Source organism: Lutra lutra, chromosome 3 (assembly GCF_902655055.1).
Source record: "Lutra lutra chromosome 3, mLutLut1.2, whole genome shotgun sequence".
In the NCBI taxonomy this organism is placed as follows: Eukaryota; Metazoa; Chordata; class Mammalia; order Carnivora; family Mustelidae; genus Lutra; species Lutra lutra.
Genome location: NC_062280.1, coordinates 67,280,076 through 67,299,019, shown reverse-complemented (window position 1 = coordinate 67,299,019; position 18,944 = coordinate 67,280,076). Strand labels below are relative to the sequence as shown.

Here is an 18,944-nt window from a genome sequence, read left to right as displayed (position 1 = left end):
GCTCGTCCAACTGAGAAAGCCAGGCACCCCAATGGGAAATTATTTTAAATTCCAACCATTTGTATGATATTTTAAAAACTGAGAAATAATTATATCAAGAAATTATATTATTAAAATCTTGAAAAACAACAGCAAAAAAAAAATAGATAACTTGTTTTCTGGAACAACATGTTTTAAGTTCTAAAGTTAGACCCACATTTATAAAAGAGTTTTGGAAATGAGAAACACCATTAAATTTATTTAGAGGTATGCTATGATTTTAACACATGTATAGGAGGCACCATTGTCTACTAGGAATCAGGAAGTCCTAGGTTTGAATCCAAGTTCTGTACTGATCATGTGTCCTTGGACAAAAGACCTTAGTTTTATTATCTGTAAAGTGGGAATAATGCCACCTTTCTGGCCCGTTATATAGCAATAATAGTTACAGTAATCGCATATATATGTAGTGTATAGATAGCTGTGCTTATATATATATATATGTATATACACATATGGTTTGCAAGAATAAATTCCAAATAATAAATTTAATATTTATAAACTTTAAGTATTACAATTAAAATTAGAAATTATGGCATTACAAACATCAGGTCTCTACATAAAACTACCTCTCCACAAAAAATATAAATATATATTTTTAAGTCTCGTCTTTTCTCTCTCTTCTCCTGAACTTTTGGTACTACTCATTCCTGGTTCTCCCTCAGTTCCGTCTCAGTTACCTTTACACATTCTTCTTCCTTTGTTAAAACCCTAAATGCTAGGATTCTTCATAAGAAAAAGGAACCCTTCCTAGTTCTCCTTTCCTCTCATTCTGCACATACTATTTCACCAAATTCAACTGCCATGTCTACTTGTAAGTTTACAATTCACAAATTTTTCTAGCTCTTCAATGTTCAACAGGCACCACAAAATCAATGTATCTAAAAATAGACTGATTATATAGCCCAATCTGGGCTGCAATGTTCAGTTCCTCTTATAATCCCTATTTGGGGGAATGACATCACTGCCCCTACAAACACCAAAACAGAAACAAACAAAAAAACTTGGAAACTCAAATCCCACATCCTTGCGCTCCATAGCCAACTGATTAGCAATCCTACTGGTTCTACTTCTGTGATCCATCCTCTTCTGCTTCACTCTACAGCTATATCATTTCTCAACTGGATTACTCAACAGAGTGATCATTCAGCTTCATGCCTTTTGTTTCACTCTCTCCCGATCCCTGTAAACAATATGTCTATCACATTATCTCATAACTGGTTGGTGAACCAAAGAAGGAATAGGTTTTGAAAGCCCTTCATGAGATAACCTCTATCTTTTATTTCCTAACCTCCTTTCTTCCCTTTGCTTTCCAAGTATTCCCCAGTGTGTCACATTGTCTCATTCTGTCTCTGCAAGGTGTTCTCTCAGCTTAGAATAGTATATTCCTGTTCTCCAGGCAAACTTGACTCATCTTTCAAGAGCTAGCTCAAGTTCTCCTCTGTAAAGTTTTCTCTAATACTGTAACTGAGACAGAAGTAATCATCCTTTACTTTATACATTCTCTATACCCTGAGTTAATTCTATCACTCATATAGTCCGGTAATTATTTTCACATGTTTTTCTCTCCTGTTAATGGTGAGCGCTCCCTGAAGAAGACAATTGTGTCCCTTCCTCTTTGTACTTTGTAGCCTAGCACAGTGCTTGGCATATAGAAGGATTTTAAGTATGCTGAATATTGCATGAATAAATCAACAGTCCTATAAAAAAATCATACAATATAAGCATAAAATTCATGAAGGATTTATACTCTTTTTAAATCATGACACACTGGCTCAGTAACCAAGAAGTAGGCCAATTAATCAGCCCTAATTTTATTGCCCCAAAGAGACTGACCTCTCAACTCTTAACTACTAGAGCAGTACTTGACCTACTTGCTCTCACCATCTTCTTCCCCATTCTGGTTGCTCTGACAACTCACCTGGGACAAAGAACTCTATTTTCTGCAATACGAAATCAAATTCATTATAACTGTGATAAGTCTAAAGTATTATAATGTGCTTAATCACAAGACAGACATGTCCTTACCACAAAAGACTGGTTTGTCCTTAAAACAAAACAGAACAAACAAAACTCTATGCTTTAATTATAAGAACTCTTAGCTGGAACAAAAAGATAAGCTTTAACAATCCCTTCTATCTTTATCAATATTAAAATAACTAGTAATCTAAAACTGGTAGATTATTTCTTAGTAGAACTCATGTCATTAAAACAGAAATATATGTTAAAGAGCTGTCCTAAAACCTTTTATAAGTTGGTTCCATGTTAAATTGTACCACTGTTAAAATTTACCTACAGTAAACTTAACTGGGTCTGCATTTCAGATCATTCAAGATTTTAGTCCTTTCAGTGCAGTTACCTCTGATCAAATAATTGTCGGTGAAAAAAAATCTCAATTAGCCAAATGGCTCTCTGAACTACCGAGGGAGGAGGGGGATCTCAGTTTCTCCATAACTGACCAATCAAAGTAAGGAAACAGTTCTGACCAATTTATCCAAGGTGAATATACTAGCTGTGGATATACTCCTCTCACAGCTGAATCAGCTAACCTTGGTTCCTCTACATACTCCTGAGAAATTAGTTGTAGAAAGATGGGAGAGGACTCCTCAAATGAAGTCTGGGAACAACTCTAAGAAGGGAAGATCTGTAGCTCTGGTTCCCAAGAAACACGAGGTTCATGCCATGGGATCATAGGAACTGACTCATCTTGCCCCCATCCCACTCCTCACAACTCCACGGAAGGCTTGCCAGGGAATAAAATGTCAGTCATGGTAGGAATTTTGAAGGGTTAAGAAAAATTTAATAATAATAAAATAATATATATAAAATACTTCAGTTTCATATATAAACTGTATGTATGTACACATATACATACTTTATCTATTATTACTTGATCTTTAAGTTCACCATGATACATATGTTCGATAGTCAGCACATCTATTATCATCCCCATTTTCATAATAAGGTAAAAAATTAGGTGACTTCCCTAAAGTCCAAAAGATAACAAACATGACTAGAATCCAGATCTTTTAACTCCAGTGCTCCTTCCAGCACTGTATCCTATGTTGCTTCTAGTCAATAAAGGCACAGCCAAGTTTGGGGATAAAGTAGCAGAGCTTTTTTACTTAAGACAGGTTTTATTCCCCCATGTGAGTATGGGAACACGTGAAAGGAAAAGCTATCATTAGTACCTTCTTGTTCTCCGTGCTGCATTCCTTTCCTGCCTCCCAGAGTTCCTGTGTCTCCATTCCCCGGCACACTGTGCCATCATTTTCTGGTCACCTCAAGTATCATAGCGTTAGTATTTTTATGGAACTGTTTTCCTTCTACTTTTAAGGTTTAAAAGGCAGCCTCCTGCTTCATGTTTGCAACACTGTGTGGAACAATATGGGGAAAGGCACAAATCTGCTTCCACACATAGGTAATCATAAGAAAGATAAAGAAAACATAGCTTCTTAGGAATCCCAATTTCTTCCTTATCAAAAAGGACACACTCCATGAATTCAGGTCTAATCTGAGCACCTCATATAAGGGGCAGGAGTTCTAAACTAAGAAAGGGTTGCCCTCCCTAAGCCTAGCAAGATCCGAGGGCCCCTACGCCCACTATGCCCTGATAGTGGAAATTACTATCTGTGGTATCTAGTTCCTGGAATACACAGATCATAAATTCCCGAAGGCCTGACTACCTGGCCACAAAGCATAGAACCTTCAGAATGACTTTAAAGAATAAAGCCACTCCTTTTAGTCAAATTTTCAAGCTATACTCTTGTCCCTCTAACTCAGGCTTCCCAAAATTAACAATCTATTTTGTTAATAAACTATATTAATCTTTGTAATAAATCCCATTCTGACCACCTCATCTCATCTCTGAACAGGTCAACAAAGTATCTATTAACCCCTTAAAAAAAAAAAAAAAGCTGAGCTGAAAATTAACTTTTATCTTGCTTCTGGTCTCCTTACTCACACACATCCATGCCCGAATTTGATAAAGGTAGTGTTGAAGTAGAAACAGTAATGTCAAGATTTATAATGTATGAAGACTTGACATACATTACAAAATTGAGTTCTTACAACAATCTTTTGGTTGGGTACAAAGAGGAAGAGAATCCATGAGATAAAATAGCTAGCTCCCAAATCATCTGTGTATTCATAAAGAATAGAATCAGGAGGCAATTTCCACATTTTTTTATATTAACTTATGCATTTTGACTGTTATAACGATTTGGTGGCCAAATTTTCCTCTTGTTATATGGGGTAACGAAAAGAATAGAACAAAAGTTGTTATTCAATCTATTTATAGAATTCATAATTTTTAAATCTAAAAACAGACCTTAATAAGCTATAGATACTAGAATTTTACCACTGTTAAAGAACAAGGTCAGACTACTTACGAGAAATTTTGTGATCTTAACAGTATCTTTATGTAGTCTTACGGTAAGATGAAATTAACATTAAATAATTCTTCTAACTCTGAATTCAACAAAAATTCATTCTTTGAGCAATTAAAATTATTTTAAGTTGCCTGTACACATCAAAGCTGGATTGCTTTCTATGAATAACAAAACACATGCATCATTTCTTGATAAGATCATAACTTGTATCAAAATTACTCACCACATGCATCAATTCTTGATAAGATCTTAAACTGTATCAAAATTAAGTTAGAGCCCCCCCCCAATGAAGCTGTCAAAGCAAAGGTCTGCCATAACCCCTCTCGACTAAAGTTTGGTTTTTAATCTCTCTATAAAATCATGAAATTCGGGGTGCCTGGGTGGCTTAGTCATTAAGTGTCTGCCTTCAGCTCAGGTAATGATCCCAGGGTCTTGGGATTGAGCCCCACCATGGGGCTCCCTGCTTCTCCCCTCTTCTTGGGGGGATCCTGCTTCTCCTTCTCCCACTCCCCCTGCTTGTGTTCCTTCTCTTACTGTGTGTCTCTCTGTGTCTAATAAATAACTAAAATCTTTTTTAAAAAGTCATGAAATTCATTTGTGATGAGAACTGTAGTTTCTTAAACAACAGTAATATGCAGAAAGCCTCAGACCCAAAGATAGGGAAAGATGTTGTTTACCTAAAGATAGACATTTTTAAAAAACTTAATAATTTATCAAATGACACCTCTTCCTTCCACCACACCCTAGCCAGTGGTTTCAACAAATTTTACTCGAGAAATTGTTGTGCTACTAATTTCACTGGACTCTATGAAGCTCTGTATCTACTTACGAATTACCTGAATGAAGAAATTAACTAATTTTAATAAAACATTATTCTTAACAAAAAGTTATCCTTCAATTTTTACATCTGCTTTGTCCTACATCTACTGCTAATAAAATTGGTGGTTATCAGTGTATGTATCAATTTGCAAAAAAGTCCTAAATTCACTTATCTTTTATAGTCTTGTTCAGGTGCCATGTCCACCAAAAGCATCACTGATTTTACCAGCTAAATATGATCTCAAACAAGGGGAACCAGCCAGCAAACTGGTGAAAAATAAAAGAAAACTCAACTGGTATCCAAGGAAGAAGGAATCAGGACTTAATAAAATATCTGAAGGAGTGGCCCAAAACAAAAATAGGAATCTTAGTGAAAGGTTAACGAAAGAAAATAGGTAAAACAACAGGAGTGTTAGCAGGCAGAGCCTGGAAAGATACCAAGGCAATAGTATACAGTAAGAAGTCACTGACTAAACCTGTGAGTCAAAGTTCTTAAAAGTTCTGTATCCTTTGGGACACTTAACAAGCAAGGGATATGTGTTACATAACTGAATTTAGAGTCAGAATAGCTGGATTCTAGAGCAAGCTCTGTATTTGCCAGCTTATGACTTGGCAAGGCAACCACTCTGACTTTCAGTCTCCTTTTCTATGAAAAAGTAATAAGAGCTATTTCACATGGTCACTCTATAGGACTAAATAACTTATGTGAAAGTATTTCATAAACTTTAAAAATACAAACGTTAAGCATTATTAAAATACCACAGTATGCTGCTTTGTTGATAAGTTTTGCTCATTTTTTACTTTGAAAAATTTCCCAGATGCATATTTAAGAATGAACTTTTATTATGATTGGGTACTGGTTATTTACTTTAAAAATCTGAACATGTAAGTGCTGAATGGCATTGTACCACTACAATTTTATCTCTCAGTATAAATTTTGCCAGTAATATTTTCCTGCTTTCATTGTTATAGAAAAAGCAATCTTCTCCTGCTCTCAAATGTGTGTGTGTGTGTGTGTGTGTGTGTGTGTGTGTGTGTGTGTGTGTCCCCATCCATAATTATATACTGGGCATCATTCAAGCTGCTCCAGGCAAAACTTATTAAATCTTTTCTTGACTAATCTTCAATTTTATCAAGAAGTTGTAATGGAACACTTTTCCAAAGTGTAAGTTCCATATCATTTGCTTAATTGTGGAACACTTTCTTACTCTTTCCCCAAAATATTATGGAAAAACAAACACTTTACAAATGAGGTATGTGGGGCACCTAGGTGGCTCAGTCATTAGGCAACTGCCCTCGGCTCAGGTCATGATCCCAGGGTCCTAGGATCGAGCCCAACATCAGGGTCCATGCTCAGAAAAAAGCCTGCTTCTCTCTCTCCCTCTAAGTGCTGTTCTGCCTACTTGTGCTATCTCTCTGTCAAATACATACATACATACATACATAAATATGCTTGAAAATGAAATATTTAAAAGGTAACAAAGAGCAATAAATGGAAATGGGAAAATACTGACTTATGAGGAGTCTCTAGAGAAAAGAGAGAATCTTTAATAATACCATTAAAATTCTACTGGAAAATGAAAAAATGAAATACTTGATCTAAGGTCCTAAGACACACCATCAATTTAAGTTCTGGTGTTCAACAAATCAGGTTTGAGTTAGGCTTGTGTAAACAACAAATACTTTAAGTTTATACACTTGCAAAATAGTGGGATTTTATACAACATAAAATACATTCTACATTAGGATAAATAATGTGTAAGCAATTAAACAGTAATAAATCATATGGAAACTAAAAGCAAAAAGCACATGTTATACAACCTATACAACTGTATACAATATAATTTGTCAATCATACTTCAATAAAGTTTGGGGGGGAAAGGACTAACATAAATCATTAAAAAAAAAGAAAACCAAAAATAGTATTAAATTTAGATTTAGGATGATCTTCATCAGGACCTTTTCTATACTAGAACGTTTTGATTGCTTATTCACAAAAGGGGAAATAAAAAGAAATGAAAGTGGAAGTAACTATCAATTTAATAATTTACATTTAAATTAAGGACGCTAATTGAAGTGGTCACTGCTAGAATTTTACACCAGCATTTTTAAGATTCTCAATAAATTCGTTATTTACAAGTCTCCGGATAAATGTAAGTACCTCAGAGGGGGAAAAAAATGAAGTACAGCTTTTGAACATAAGACTGAAATTCCTTTACTAAATACTTCCTAATATAACAATTTCTGGATTATTATTAGCCAATGCCAAACAACAATTAAGAATAAATTAATAAGAAATTAATAAGAAAAATAAATAAGAAAATTAATAAGAAAATAAGAAATTAATAAGAAATTAATAAATTAATAAGAAAAGATAATTAAAATAAGTGAACTTACAGTTTTTGCTAATTCAAACAGTCCAGAAGCTAAAACTCCTATTTATCAACAACTTCTCCTTTAAAACATAATACTAAGTCACTGGGTGTAAGTAGGGCTTAAGTATGTAAAAGTCAGTAAATACTAGATATTCAGTAAAAAATAACTTCCAAAACCTTACATTTCTAGGAATCAAGTGATAACAAAAAAAAAAATCAAAATCTAATACAATTAGTAAGAATTTTAAAAGTAACTCAGTTGAAATTTCACATAAGTTTGTATCTTTACATTAAAAATTTCAAGAGTGGGCTGCCTGGGTGGCTCAGTGGGTTAAGCCTCTGCCTTCAGCTCAGGTCATGATCCCAGGGTCCTGGGATCAAGTCCCACATCGGGCTCTCTGCTAGGCAGGGAGCCTGCTTCCTCCTCTCTCTCTCCCTACTTGTGATCTCTGTCAAATAAATAAAATCTTAAAAAAAAAAAAATTTTTTTTCAAGAGAGGCATCTGGGTGGCTCAGTCAGTTAAGCATCTGACTCCTGATCCCAGCTCAGGTCTCTATCTCATGATGATGAGTTCAAGCCCCATGTTGGGCTCCCTGCTGGACATAGAGCCTACTTAAAAATCAATTAATTAATTAAAATCAAATGAATATTTTAAGATGTTTTTGATCAGTCCTTGCTTTGAAATCATCCCCAAGTCACATATATATCTTTTCATAATAATACACATATATTTTGGGGGCGCCTGGGTGGCTCGTTGGTTAAGTATCCGCCTTTGGCTGATCATCATCTCAGAGTCTTGGGATCAAGCCCGGCATCAGGCTCCTTGCTAAGCAGGGAGCCTGTTTCTCCCTCTCCTCCCCACTCATGCTCTCTCTATTTCATATTTCTCTCTCTTTCAAATAAATAAAATCTTTAAGTACACACATATATTTTTGAAAAACCTATGTGTTGATAATTTTTATTAACTACTAATATTTTTAGCATTTAAGAAAATATATTCATTTTTCAAAAGAATACACTATGTATTTTAAACAATTTTTTTTTTCTGTACCAGTCATGTTAGGTAATATTTTAACTCCAGTGATTTGGAGCTAATAATTAGCTATACTTGACATTATGTAATATGACCCCTAGTATTCACATTAATTCTCTAAACAATTGCTAAATAGTGATAACATCACTATGAAGAATCTACATTAAGTTCCAAATGACACTTCTCTCAAACCTACCCTTACAAGAAGTACTGAAGAATCATGCTCATTTTACAATATAAAGTATATTCATAAATAAAACCAAACATCCATAATTTTAATACATTTTAATGTTCACATCAAAATATAGTACAATGCCTTCATTAATTAACAGCAGCACTTTATATTATAGGAATCTGCAGGCAACACAAATTATTTTTATAAAAATATTTTCTTAAATCTAGGACAATGTAAAAATTCTTTTAAAAAATTTAAGTTTGGGGGCACCTGGGTGGCTCAGTGGGTTAAAGCCTCTGCCTTCGGCTCAGGTCATGATCCCAGGGTCCTGGGATCGAGCCCCGCATCGGGCTCTCTGCTCAGCAGGGAGCCTGCTTCCTCCTCTCTCTCTGCCTGCCTCTCTGCCTACCTGTGATCTCTGTCAAATAAATAAATAAAATCTTTAAAAAAAAAAAATTTAAGTTTGAAGGTAATTTTTTATAGCCAAGGATACCACACTGCTTAATTTTGAGCCAATGTAAATCTGATCTATCCGTATGGCATTTATTTACTGAGCAATCATAGTATAGAAAGAGCTAAATATTCATATGATTCTTTTAAGTATAAGATTAGCCATTTAAAGCATATAATCACCATTAAAACCAATTATATGTCATATAAAAAGAATCTGAAAATACATCAAAAGACCACTTTGTATAGGTTTTCAAAAATGACATAATTTAAAATGTTTTTAAATTTACACTTTTTACTACTTACTTAAGCAAGAGCGTTTGCCAGCTGTGCTTGCACCACCTGAACACAAATTGCCTCCCCGATGAATTAATTCAAGTTCCAAATTGGTTCTGTAAGTAAAGCATTAAAATATATCTCAATTAGGCTGAAGCGATACTTTTTAATTTGTTTTACTGATATGTCTGAATGAACCTAAATAATAAAGTTGACGAACTTTATGAATAGTTTATGGAATATCTGTAATAATATTTTATCTGATATTTAGAAATAAAAAGGGAAACATATCCTTATATGTTCATATTTATAACCTCAAAACTGTACACATCATAATGTAATTGTTGCAAAACCCCAAATGTTGGCAAATACTGAAAACTGGGCCTTAAGGAAAACAACAGCAACACGCTTCATAAACCCGCACATGAATCTGGTGAAAGAGCTTATACCCAACTGTTAGCCACTGAGTAGTAGGTGGTTACTGTCATCTAAAACACAAGGGCATACCAACTTTTTATCAGAGAAATGATTATCACTCACTAGAGCTTAGATGGTTTCTAGAAATCAATATTAAACAAAATCACTAACATCATAGTAGGTATGAACAACACATATAATGAACAGTAGCCTCTTGTATGGACTTCTAAAATTACAGTTTTATTAAAGTACACTGTGTAACTCCTGACACTGCTAAACATCAAAAAGTTCATATAGATCTGAAATTATAATATATTTAGCAATTTTTAGCTTACAGATTAGTTTCAATTAGTAAATTGACATTTTAAAAATCTAATTGCTTCAGAATCCAAAGATTGACTCAAAAAAAAATATAGTAAAATAGCCAATGAACTTTGTCAGAATAAATGAAAATTGTGAGTGATATAATGCATGTATTTTTACTTCAACAGTATTAATAAACTTAAACACATCTTCATTTGCCATTGCTAAAACCGAATAAACTAATTTATATCCAAAATATGCATTTGACATTAGCAATGAGATATCCTCGTCTTAAAAAAAAAAAAAAGGCAAAATTTTAAGCTTACTTTGCAAATGAATTCAAGGAAGAATATGATCCTATTTTACTTAAAACAGTCTGAACTGGTTTGGGTTGTATTTTAACACAAAATGTTTTTGAAACATTATTTTCATATATTTACTTATAAATGCAAACTGTTAACAAAATTAATATTCTTAAATCTGTATATTTGCCACCCATTTTTAAAGGAATGCTTTCCTCTCTACTGGGGTGGGGGAAAAGCAATTTAACATTGATAATGTTCCTGCTCAGAGCTCCATCTGGTTGCTGCTGATAAGGGCATCTGTGTGACAAGGGAATTTTCCACCCTTCAGGCGATTTGCATTGCTCACTGAACTTCTAAAAACCTACCAGCAAGGAAGCAGGGACAAGGATTTCATATTAGTGGACAGAAAGCGAGCGGAGACCAGCATGTGTTCCTTCATCAAGGGAATATAAATGAGATCAATATATTTTGTTTTCACAAATCTTCTGTTGCCTAATCTGTAGAAAAAAATTAACGGCTATATTCTCTTATAAAAACTAAGATTTCCTAGATTGTACTTTTAAAAGAGCTAACCAGAAACACGATCAATTTTTACCAACGAATGTCAGAACCAGAATGTCAACTTTTATTTTAGCACAGTTTGCAAAAATATTCATTAAGATATAAATATAAGAACAATTCTGTTTATTCAATCATCAAATACCTCAAAGGCTGATAAACATGTTACCAGGAGTTTGATTTTAGAGAATATTTGAAAGAAAACTACTAAATCTAATTATTTCAGATTATGGCTAGAAAATCTCTTAAAAAAACCTTCCTCCTGACATTAAAAACAAAACAAAACAAAAAAAACCTACCTATCCAAACAGTTAGTGTCATGTAATAACCTAGGACTTTAAAAATCAATATGACAGAGGCCCTAACCCTCAGCTTTTCCTGATTTCACTTACAAAAAAACTAGCCCTTTAAGTTGGAACTTGCTAAAGAATTGAACACACAAACATGTCATATGCCCTATGTCTGTCTGATCTTCTCTAACTGTTGAAAATCCCAACACAATATTCTGTTTCTGCCCTCCTGAATGGATGATAGAAAAATACAGATTTGCTCCCAAGAAAAGTAGACTCTACTTTTTATATTCCTAACACAAATCTATTCCAATTAGTTTGGAAAGAAAAAAAAAAAAAAAGAATTAAAAAAAAAAGAAAAAAATATCTGTAACTGAAATAATAATGAGAAAGATTACTTACAGCCTATCTTGGTGCCCACCTACATATTCCATTTAAAAACTCCTCCAACTATGCTCCAGCTTCTTTTTGCATGACTGAGGTCTGCTTTCCCTTCTATCCCCTCTCCACCCTCCTTTGGTATGAACTTCTATTTTTAGAGCTATAATTTAAAAAACAAATGTGTGTATACACATGCACATACAGAGACACTCAAACGCGTACTGATGTCCGTGTGGGTTCAAGACCTAAGCCTACCACTTACTGGTTGAGCAAGTTACCCAATACCTCAGAGAGAAAAAATATCTTCGTTCATACCATAGGCTATATTATACAAGACTCAGCTCAAGCTCTAACTCTTCTAGGAGTTAGGGAGAATTAATTCCCTTTTCTTGAGATAGGAAAGAAACATTTCCAAATACTTTATATTTCAATTTGTTCATCTTCCCTTTTAAAGTTCTATAGCACTTTTTCAATATGATATTTTTAAAACAAACTCTATTCTGTTTTATACGGACTGATGTATATTGGTTTTGTCTCTCCAACTAATGGTAAATTCCTGGAGAGCAGGGACCATTTCAGATAAAGTTTCTAAATCCCTGATGGTACATAGCAAAGTGCTCAAAAACACCTTAGAAACCAGAAATCTCTTTGTTTGGGTATGGAACCAATGGAAAGATTCTCTTTAGTCCCCATAGCTTATTCTCTTTATTTTGTTGACCCTTCCTTCGATGCCCTTAAATTCAGACATGAAAAGGGGTGAGGGGAAGGAAGGTATTTTATCAAAGAATTTCTTGGCTTTAAAAAGGATTCATAATTTGGTATTTTAGCAAACATTCCTTTTATTTTGAAAATACTTAGTTTATAAAGTTTAAACTTATAATGCAACTACTATGTAAAGTAAGTTGACTCACTCTACTGAGCAGTTCACCCACTGTGACTTAAACATATCTCTCCAGCTATATCTCAGTTATTCATGTTTCATCTTCTTTCCATTTAAATGTTTCTCACTATATACAGGCCGAGTGTCACTCACCAACACCTCTAGGCTATGTGTAACCTGAGTCCAAAACCCTTGGAAAAATCAATTATTAAAATTATTCTCATTTATTGTTTCAATTAAGAAATAATGAACTGGCATTTAAATGAGGAAAGCTTTCCTCCCCCAAATTAACCTTCCATAATCCATCTGAATGGTATTTGCAACAGACTGCTCTTTGGGAATATAATAAAACCTGAATATACTAATTTTGATTAATTTTAATGTAAGAGAAAGATACCATTCCAACAATATCTTCTCTGCTGCCCTCAAAAAATCCTCCAAGGCTTCACTATGCAAATAAAATAAAAAACAAAGGGATAAGGTGCTCTACCAAAAAACTCCAAAAAACAAAACAAAAAAATCCTCTAAAACAATTACTAAAATTAACAGCTTTACAGGCTACTTAACCATTAGAAATATTTTGTTCCTAAACAACAAAAAAATTTTAGTTCCGTAAAAAACAAACTAAATTGCTCATTCATGGGGCGCCTGGGTGGCTCAGTGGGTTAAGCCTCTGCCTTCAGCTCAGGTCATGATCCCAGGGTTCTGGGATCAAGCCCCGCATCGGGCTCTCTGCTCCGCAGGGAGCCTGCCTCCACCTCCCTCTCTCTGTCTGCCTCTCTGCCTACTTGTGATCTCTGTCTGTCAAATAAATAAATAAAATCTTTAAAAAAAAATAAAAAATTTAAAAAAAATAAATTGCTCATTCAGTGGAGAGAAACTCAGCTCTGGGAAACAAGTGCTGTATTCTATTCAAATTTCTAATGTCAAATACAAATAAATGTGCTCATCCTAATGAATTATACATTTAAGAATCACAATATTTAATTTAAAAGTTAAATAACTCAAAATAAGTTTACTTCTAAATAGTTCACTTAAACATTTAAGCATTTTAAATATTATCAAATATTTTAATGCCTACCTTTTAGGCATGAAAATAAGCATAATCTGTAATCATACATATTTGTGAAATAATGTTATATGCTAGGCATTAGATACCTATAAAGACCAGTTTCTTACCTTGAGAAAATTACATTCTATCCAAATAGGATACTACATCCTTTTTTCTCTCAATTCATGTTTTTGTTAAATTTTTTTAGCTAATTTGGTTTTTGTTTTCTCTTTAATAACTAAGTAAAACTTAGAGAAGGCATGCAATCTCACTGTGAGAACTTTGCAATGGCCTGCGTAACTTTAACCAAAGGATAATGAGTGTTTTAAGGGTTACATACTCTGATTTTCAGAAGCATTATCTTGTTGCTTTGGAGTTTATCATGAGCAATCAGAGAAAAATGGAGAACACATTTTCTGTTTCTCTATATACATCCATAGTAAATAACATTTGATATCTGTCCCTGCTTCCCAATAAATGAGAAAAACCAAAATATGTTGACCTAAAAAGTCTATTACCACAGCAAGCTATATAGGAAGAAAACAAGAATTTATATATTCAAGAAATAGGAATCTAAAACTTCCACTAAACTAAAGTCAAGGCATTTGATTTATCATACTATAAAAAAATCCCATGGAGACATCATTCCTATTCACCCAGAATTTTCTTATAAGATCAATCTTAAGAAAAATACATAAGCATAAATACATAAGAAACATAAATACAGTATTTACACACATGCGCATGCGCACACACACACACACATATACATCTATATAAACAGACACATATATACATGGCATAACTGAGTTGGTCTATATTCATCTCAATTTTCTACAACATTATTACCGCAATATGGTATAGAAGGTTTTTAAAATCTTGAAACCATGGCAAAATTAAATCATACTCAATTTAGTTTTCACATAAAGTGTATTTTATTGCAAGCATGCAGCTGGTAACTCTCCAGACACAAAATGCTGAATTAACTGTTATATCTTCTCCTGAAGCATTCTGGATAAATAACAACAATAGTTTAGGAATGTACAGACTAGAAAGTTACTTCCCAATCCATTACATTCTATTACATCAATCCATGTCTGGCATTTGCATTCTTCAACTAAAGATTAATGTTTCCTTATCTTGAGCTCTAACTTGCTTATAATTTGCCTAAGTCTGGTTGCTTTTTTCCTGGGTTCTAAAGACTGCATATAGTTCATTTACTCTTGTTACCCTCTGGTCCGTGAATGGGGCAGAGAGACTGGCCCGGTGAACTGCATGTACATATGACCTATAAAAGTTGAATACAGGAAGGAAAAAGAACGATAATAATTGAAAGTAAAATAGACCTTGACTCAGATCTGAGTTGTAGTCCTCCATGGCACTAATTTGCTGCATGACATTCAAGTTATATTCTCTCTCTAAATCTTACCTATCATAATACTACTTGGGACAAGATACCAAAAAAGTATATACTTCTAGAGATATCCAGGGGTCTACAACATCAATTCTGGTAGAATGTGTTTACAAGTTTCTAATTGTACCTGCTTCTTGCCTATTTACTTCTTTTATGGTTCTCCATTTTCATTCAATTACGTTTTCTAAAATCCCTATTTAGAACCATTTCTTAGTTACTAAACACCCACTCAGTCAATTAGACTAATCCTACCTACACTGAAAGATGAGGAGTATCTCTGAAGTATCTCCAGAAAACAGAGGTTCTTTGAAATATAATAAAACCTGAATATAGTAATTCAGTAAACAGGGGTACTGTTTTCTGGAGTGCTGGGCTAGCTACTAATATAGGCTTAGAACTTGCCTGATCACTTGCTCCATCTCCCTCATCTGATTTTCTAAACCACCTAAGGATATTACTGTTTTACTGGCTTAAAACAAAGTAAGTTCTTCTTACTTAAAATAAATTAAAAAGAAATTAAAAGTGTTTAACATATTACAATGTATTCCTTTTCAGTATTATTACTTTTTGACAGGACTTGAACAGTGATTTCTTAACAAGACCCTTCATATTTAATATTCACACGCTTCGAGGTAGACATCTGTCCCAAAATGTTAATAATACACTTTTTCCCACATATTCTATAATATATAATAACACTTCACCCAATATTTCATGAAAATAAAAACTCTTCAGAAAATGAAGGAAACCTACATTTTATGATCCTTTGAGAAGGTTTGAAAACTAGCCATAATTTCAAGCACTATAAAAAATACACACCCCCTTTCTTCAAATAAATATTAATGGCATAAATAAAACAAAAACCAACTATTCAGAGTAAGTAAATATTAAAGTATATACCATGTATACCTACCTAGCAACAGAATACATAAAGAGAAAATCATTGTCTGGTGAACCTGGGGTCTTGCTATAGTCTCTATACTTTTTCTGAGTAGTATTTTTGATATCTTTCATTACAGATTCCATTTCTTTACTTAAGTTGGTTTCTGACTGTAAAAAATGCAAACATACATATCAAGTTTATTCATATTCATTTTCTCTAAAATAGTCCAACACTACAATGTTTATCATATGAATTCATTAGGAAATTAAAAGTTAAAAAGTTAAGGCAGATGTACATTAGCTATCCACTATAAATATACTTAGTGCACAAAGATAAAATAGATCAAGAAATATCTTCTATTTTATCCTAATTCTATATTGTGATTGGTTAGCCTATAATCTAACCATGAATTAACCACACAAGCCTACATTCTAAAGAAATGAGTAGATGTCATTAAAATAATGTTTTAGAACAAATTCCATGTTGATAAGCAATCTTTCATTTACATTCTCTTCTCAAAGACTAATATTGATGTCCCTTGCTTTGAGCATATTTTAAACACATAAAAATTCGGATTTACCAAGGGAAAAAAAAAATCACAGATTCTAAAATTAGTCTTCAACTGAGAAAAGAAACTGAGGAGAGAAACCTTTGAGTAGCATTTAACTATGAATTTCTGTTTCAAAAGTCAAATATTAATAGTTTTCATAAATTCGCTGCTTAAACTAGGCACAGTTATCACTTCTTTCAGATACTATATCCTAAATCTATAATGAAAGTGAAATATTTAAATATTTAAATCAAATAAATAAATCCTACTGGATGGGATAAAAGATGGGTTCACTTACACCAAATCCCACAATAGACTAACTTCAGTGAATGGTTCAATCAAGTATATGATATTTTATCTCATACACACACACATAAATTGTACATAAATCTATAATTACATACATATAAAGTGTGTGTGTGTGTGTGTGTGTGTGTGTATAAATGTATCATCTTAATCCTAATATACCTAATGGGCATATTTTTAAATGATTAGACTATGTTTTTAAAGATTTCAACATCTTAAAAGAGTCTAACCATATCTAAGCTTATAGAACTTCATGATCTGGAAGAAGTATATTAAAACTATAGCAATTTAGACTAAGGAAAAGTATAGCCTTTGGTAATAATTTGTTCCGGTATCATTTTTGTTTTTAGTAACCACAAATAGAAAAGAAAAACATCTAAAAGTAATTGCTGATAAATGTTTAAAGGTTTAAAAAAAAAAAAAGATTCAAAGGTCCAGAGTAACTTAGAAAGGAATGAAAATGAAAGGAACGAAAATGAGAGCTGAAAGTAGAGCTGAGTTTACCAGGATATTTCTGCCTTACACTGATGCTTACTGGGAAAGCTCCCGGCCGTCCCTGCAGTTCTTCCACTTCCTTTATGAGATCTTGTATGCTTTTGTTACTAGGACGTTGCCAAAGGTTACTTTCCACATTGCTCCCAGGATAACAAGGAAGAACACTGTTAGCAAACTGCCTACAGAGAGGACACGTGAATTCTCCTTTGTCCACCGAGAAGCCCTGAAGAACCTGATCATTCTAAAAGATGAAATAAACATACAGATTTATAATGCACTTTATAGAAAACAAAATTTACACCATTACATTTTATAGTAAACAAATGAACCAGGCCAAAAAAGAAAAAAAAGACATCTCTAATATATGTCATAAAAACTTAAAGTCTCTTGATGTAATGAACACAGGCTGTTATATGCAACTGATGAATTACTAAACTCTACCTCTGAAACTAATAATACACTATATGTTAATTAATTGAATTTAAATTTAAAAAAAAAGAAAGACGATGTTACTTGAAAAAAACATAAACAATGTCTCTCATTTGACTGTTGAAGCTTATCAAATCACTTCTTTCAACATGGCAATCATGCAACACATCACCAAGAACTGTTTAAGTATCTTATTCTTCTCTCAGTATGAAACATTCAAATACTGAGGCAATTAATGTGTAATATAGATTTAAGATAGAGAATAACTTAAAAAGGAGGCCACTTTACAGTGGATCACCTTCCCCTTACCCCATGCCCCTGTTTTTATAATCTATAGGTGACCACTGGGAAGATTCTCTCAATGCCCATGTTCCTTGATAGAGAATAGATAACTTCTGAGAATAAATCAAGCCTAAAAAATGTGATATGTCTTTGTCTGTCAAACACAACTGACTGGACTTTATGCAGTGAATCTGTTTAGCTTTAATGGATAGGGGAAAGATTCAGTTAGAGTATTCAGAATGTAAGTGTGATATGAGGGAAATTAATGTAATACCTTTCCTTCAGATATTTCTGATAGAAGAAGAGAAAACAGAATTGTTTAAACATAGACACATATGCATATGTGCCTACGAGGAAATTCTTACTCATGAGAGCCTGCTATACATGCTAACTAACTAGAGGACTAAAGGCAGGAATCCAGACTATTACATCTGTTCCTTTCTTTTGCCTGAAACCACCACACAGTCATTTTGCTCTTTTAGGCTCTTACAATTGTGTAGTCCTAACCATTATTTCGCTCTTTTTCCCAGCAGTTTCTTTCTTACTCTGCCACTAACCTAATGCTTTATTTCAAAATATGTTTTAATGCATTAATGTATACGTATGAATGCTACAATATGAACATTATTACTAACAAACAAAAAAATAAGGAAAGAAGGATACAAAGAGAAGAAAATGAATTTTTCTATGATTACAAAGGTAATGACAATATTAGGAAGAATTTAATTTTCCCCACTCTTAATTTAGTGCTCATTTCACTATATCTTAGGTCTCAAATACTTTGACTAAAAAACCAAATTCTACTTTTTTTTTTACTTTTTGACATTTATTTTTTTCAAGT

General features: G+C 33.2%; 1 protein-coding gene and 1 long non-coding RNA gene across 8 annotated transcripts in view; one reads left to right on the top strand and one right to left on the bottom strand.

Annotated features, from left to right (window-relative positions):
- Positions 1 to 18,944, bottom strand: part of UBR3 (ubiquitin protein ligase E3 component n-recognin 3) — a 241,949-nt gene that overhangs the window by 72,053 nt on the left and 150,952 nt on the right. For 4 of the 6 annotated variants that reach the window (XM_047722104.1, XM_047722105.1, XM_047722108.1 and 1 more), the window contains 3 exons: positions 17,421 to 17,633; positions 16,072 to 16,208; positions 9,590 to 9,675 (listed from right to left, as the gene is read on the bottom strand). In XM_047722104.1, coding sequence (XP_047578060.1) covers positions 9,590 to 9,675; positions 16,072 to 16,208; positions 17,421 to 17,633 — 436 coding nt within the window. The remainder of the gene's footprint in view (positions 1 to 9,589; positions 9,676 to 16,071; positions 16,209 to 17,420; positions 17,634 to 18,944) is intronic. The other 2 variants (XM_047722106.1, XM_047722109.1) reach the window with 1 other exon arrangement.
- Positions 1 to 18,944, top strand: part of LOC125095695 (uncharacterized) — a 129,574-nt gene that overhangs the window by 48,965 nt on the left and 61,665 nt on the right. The window lies entirely within an intron of this gene.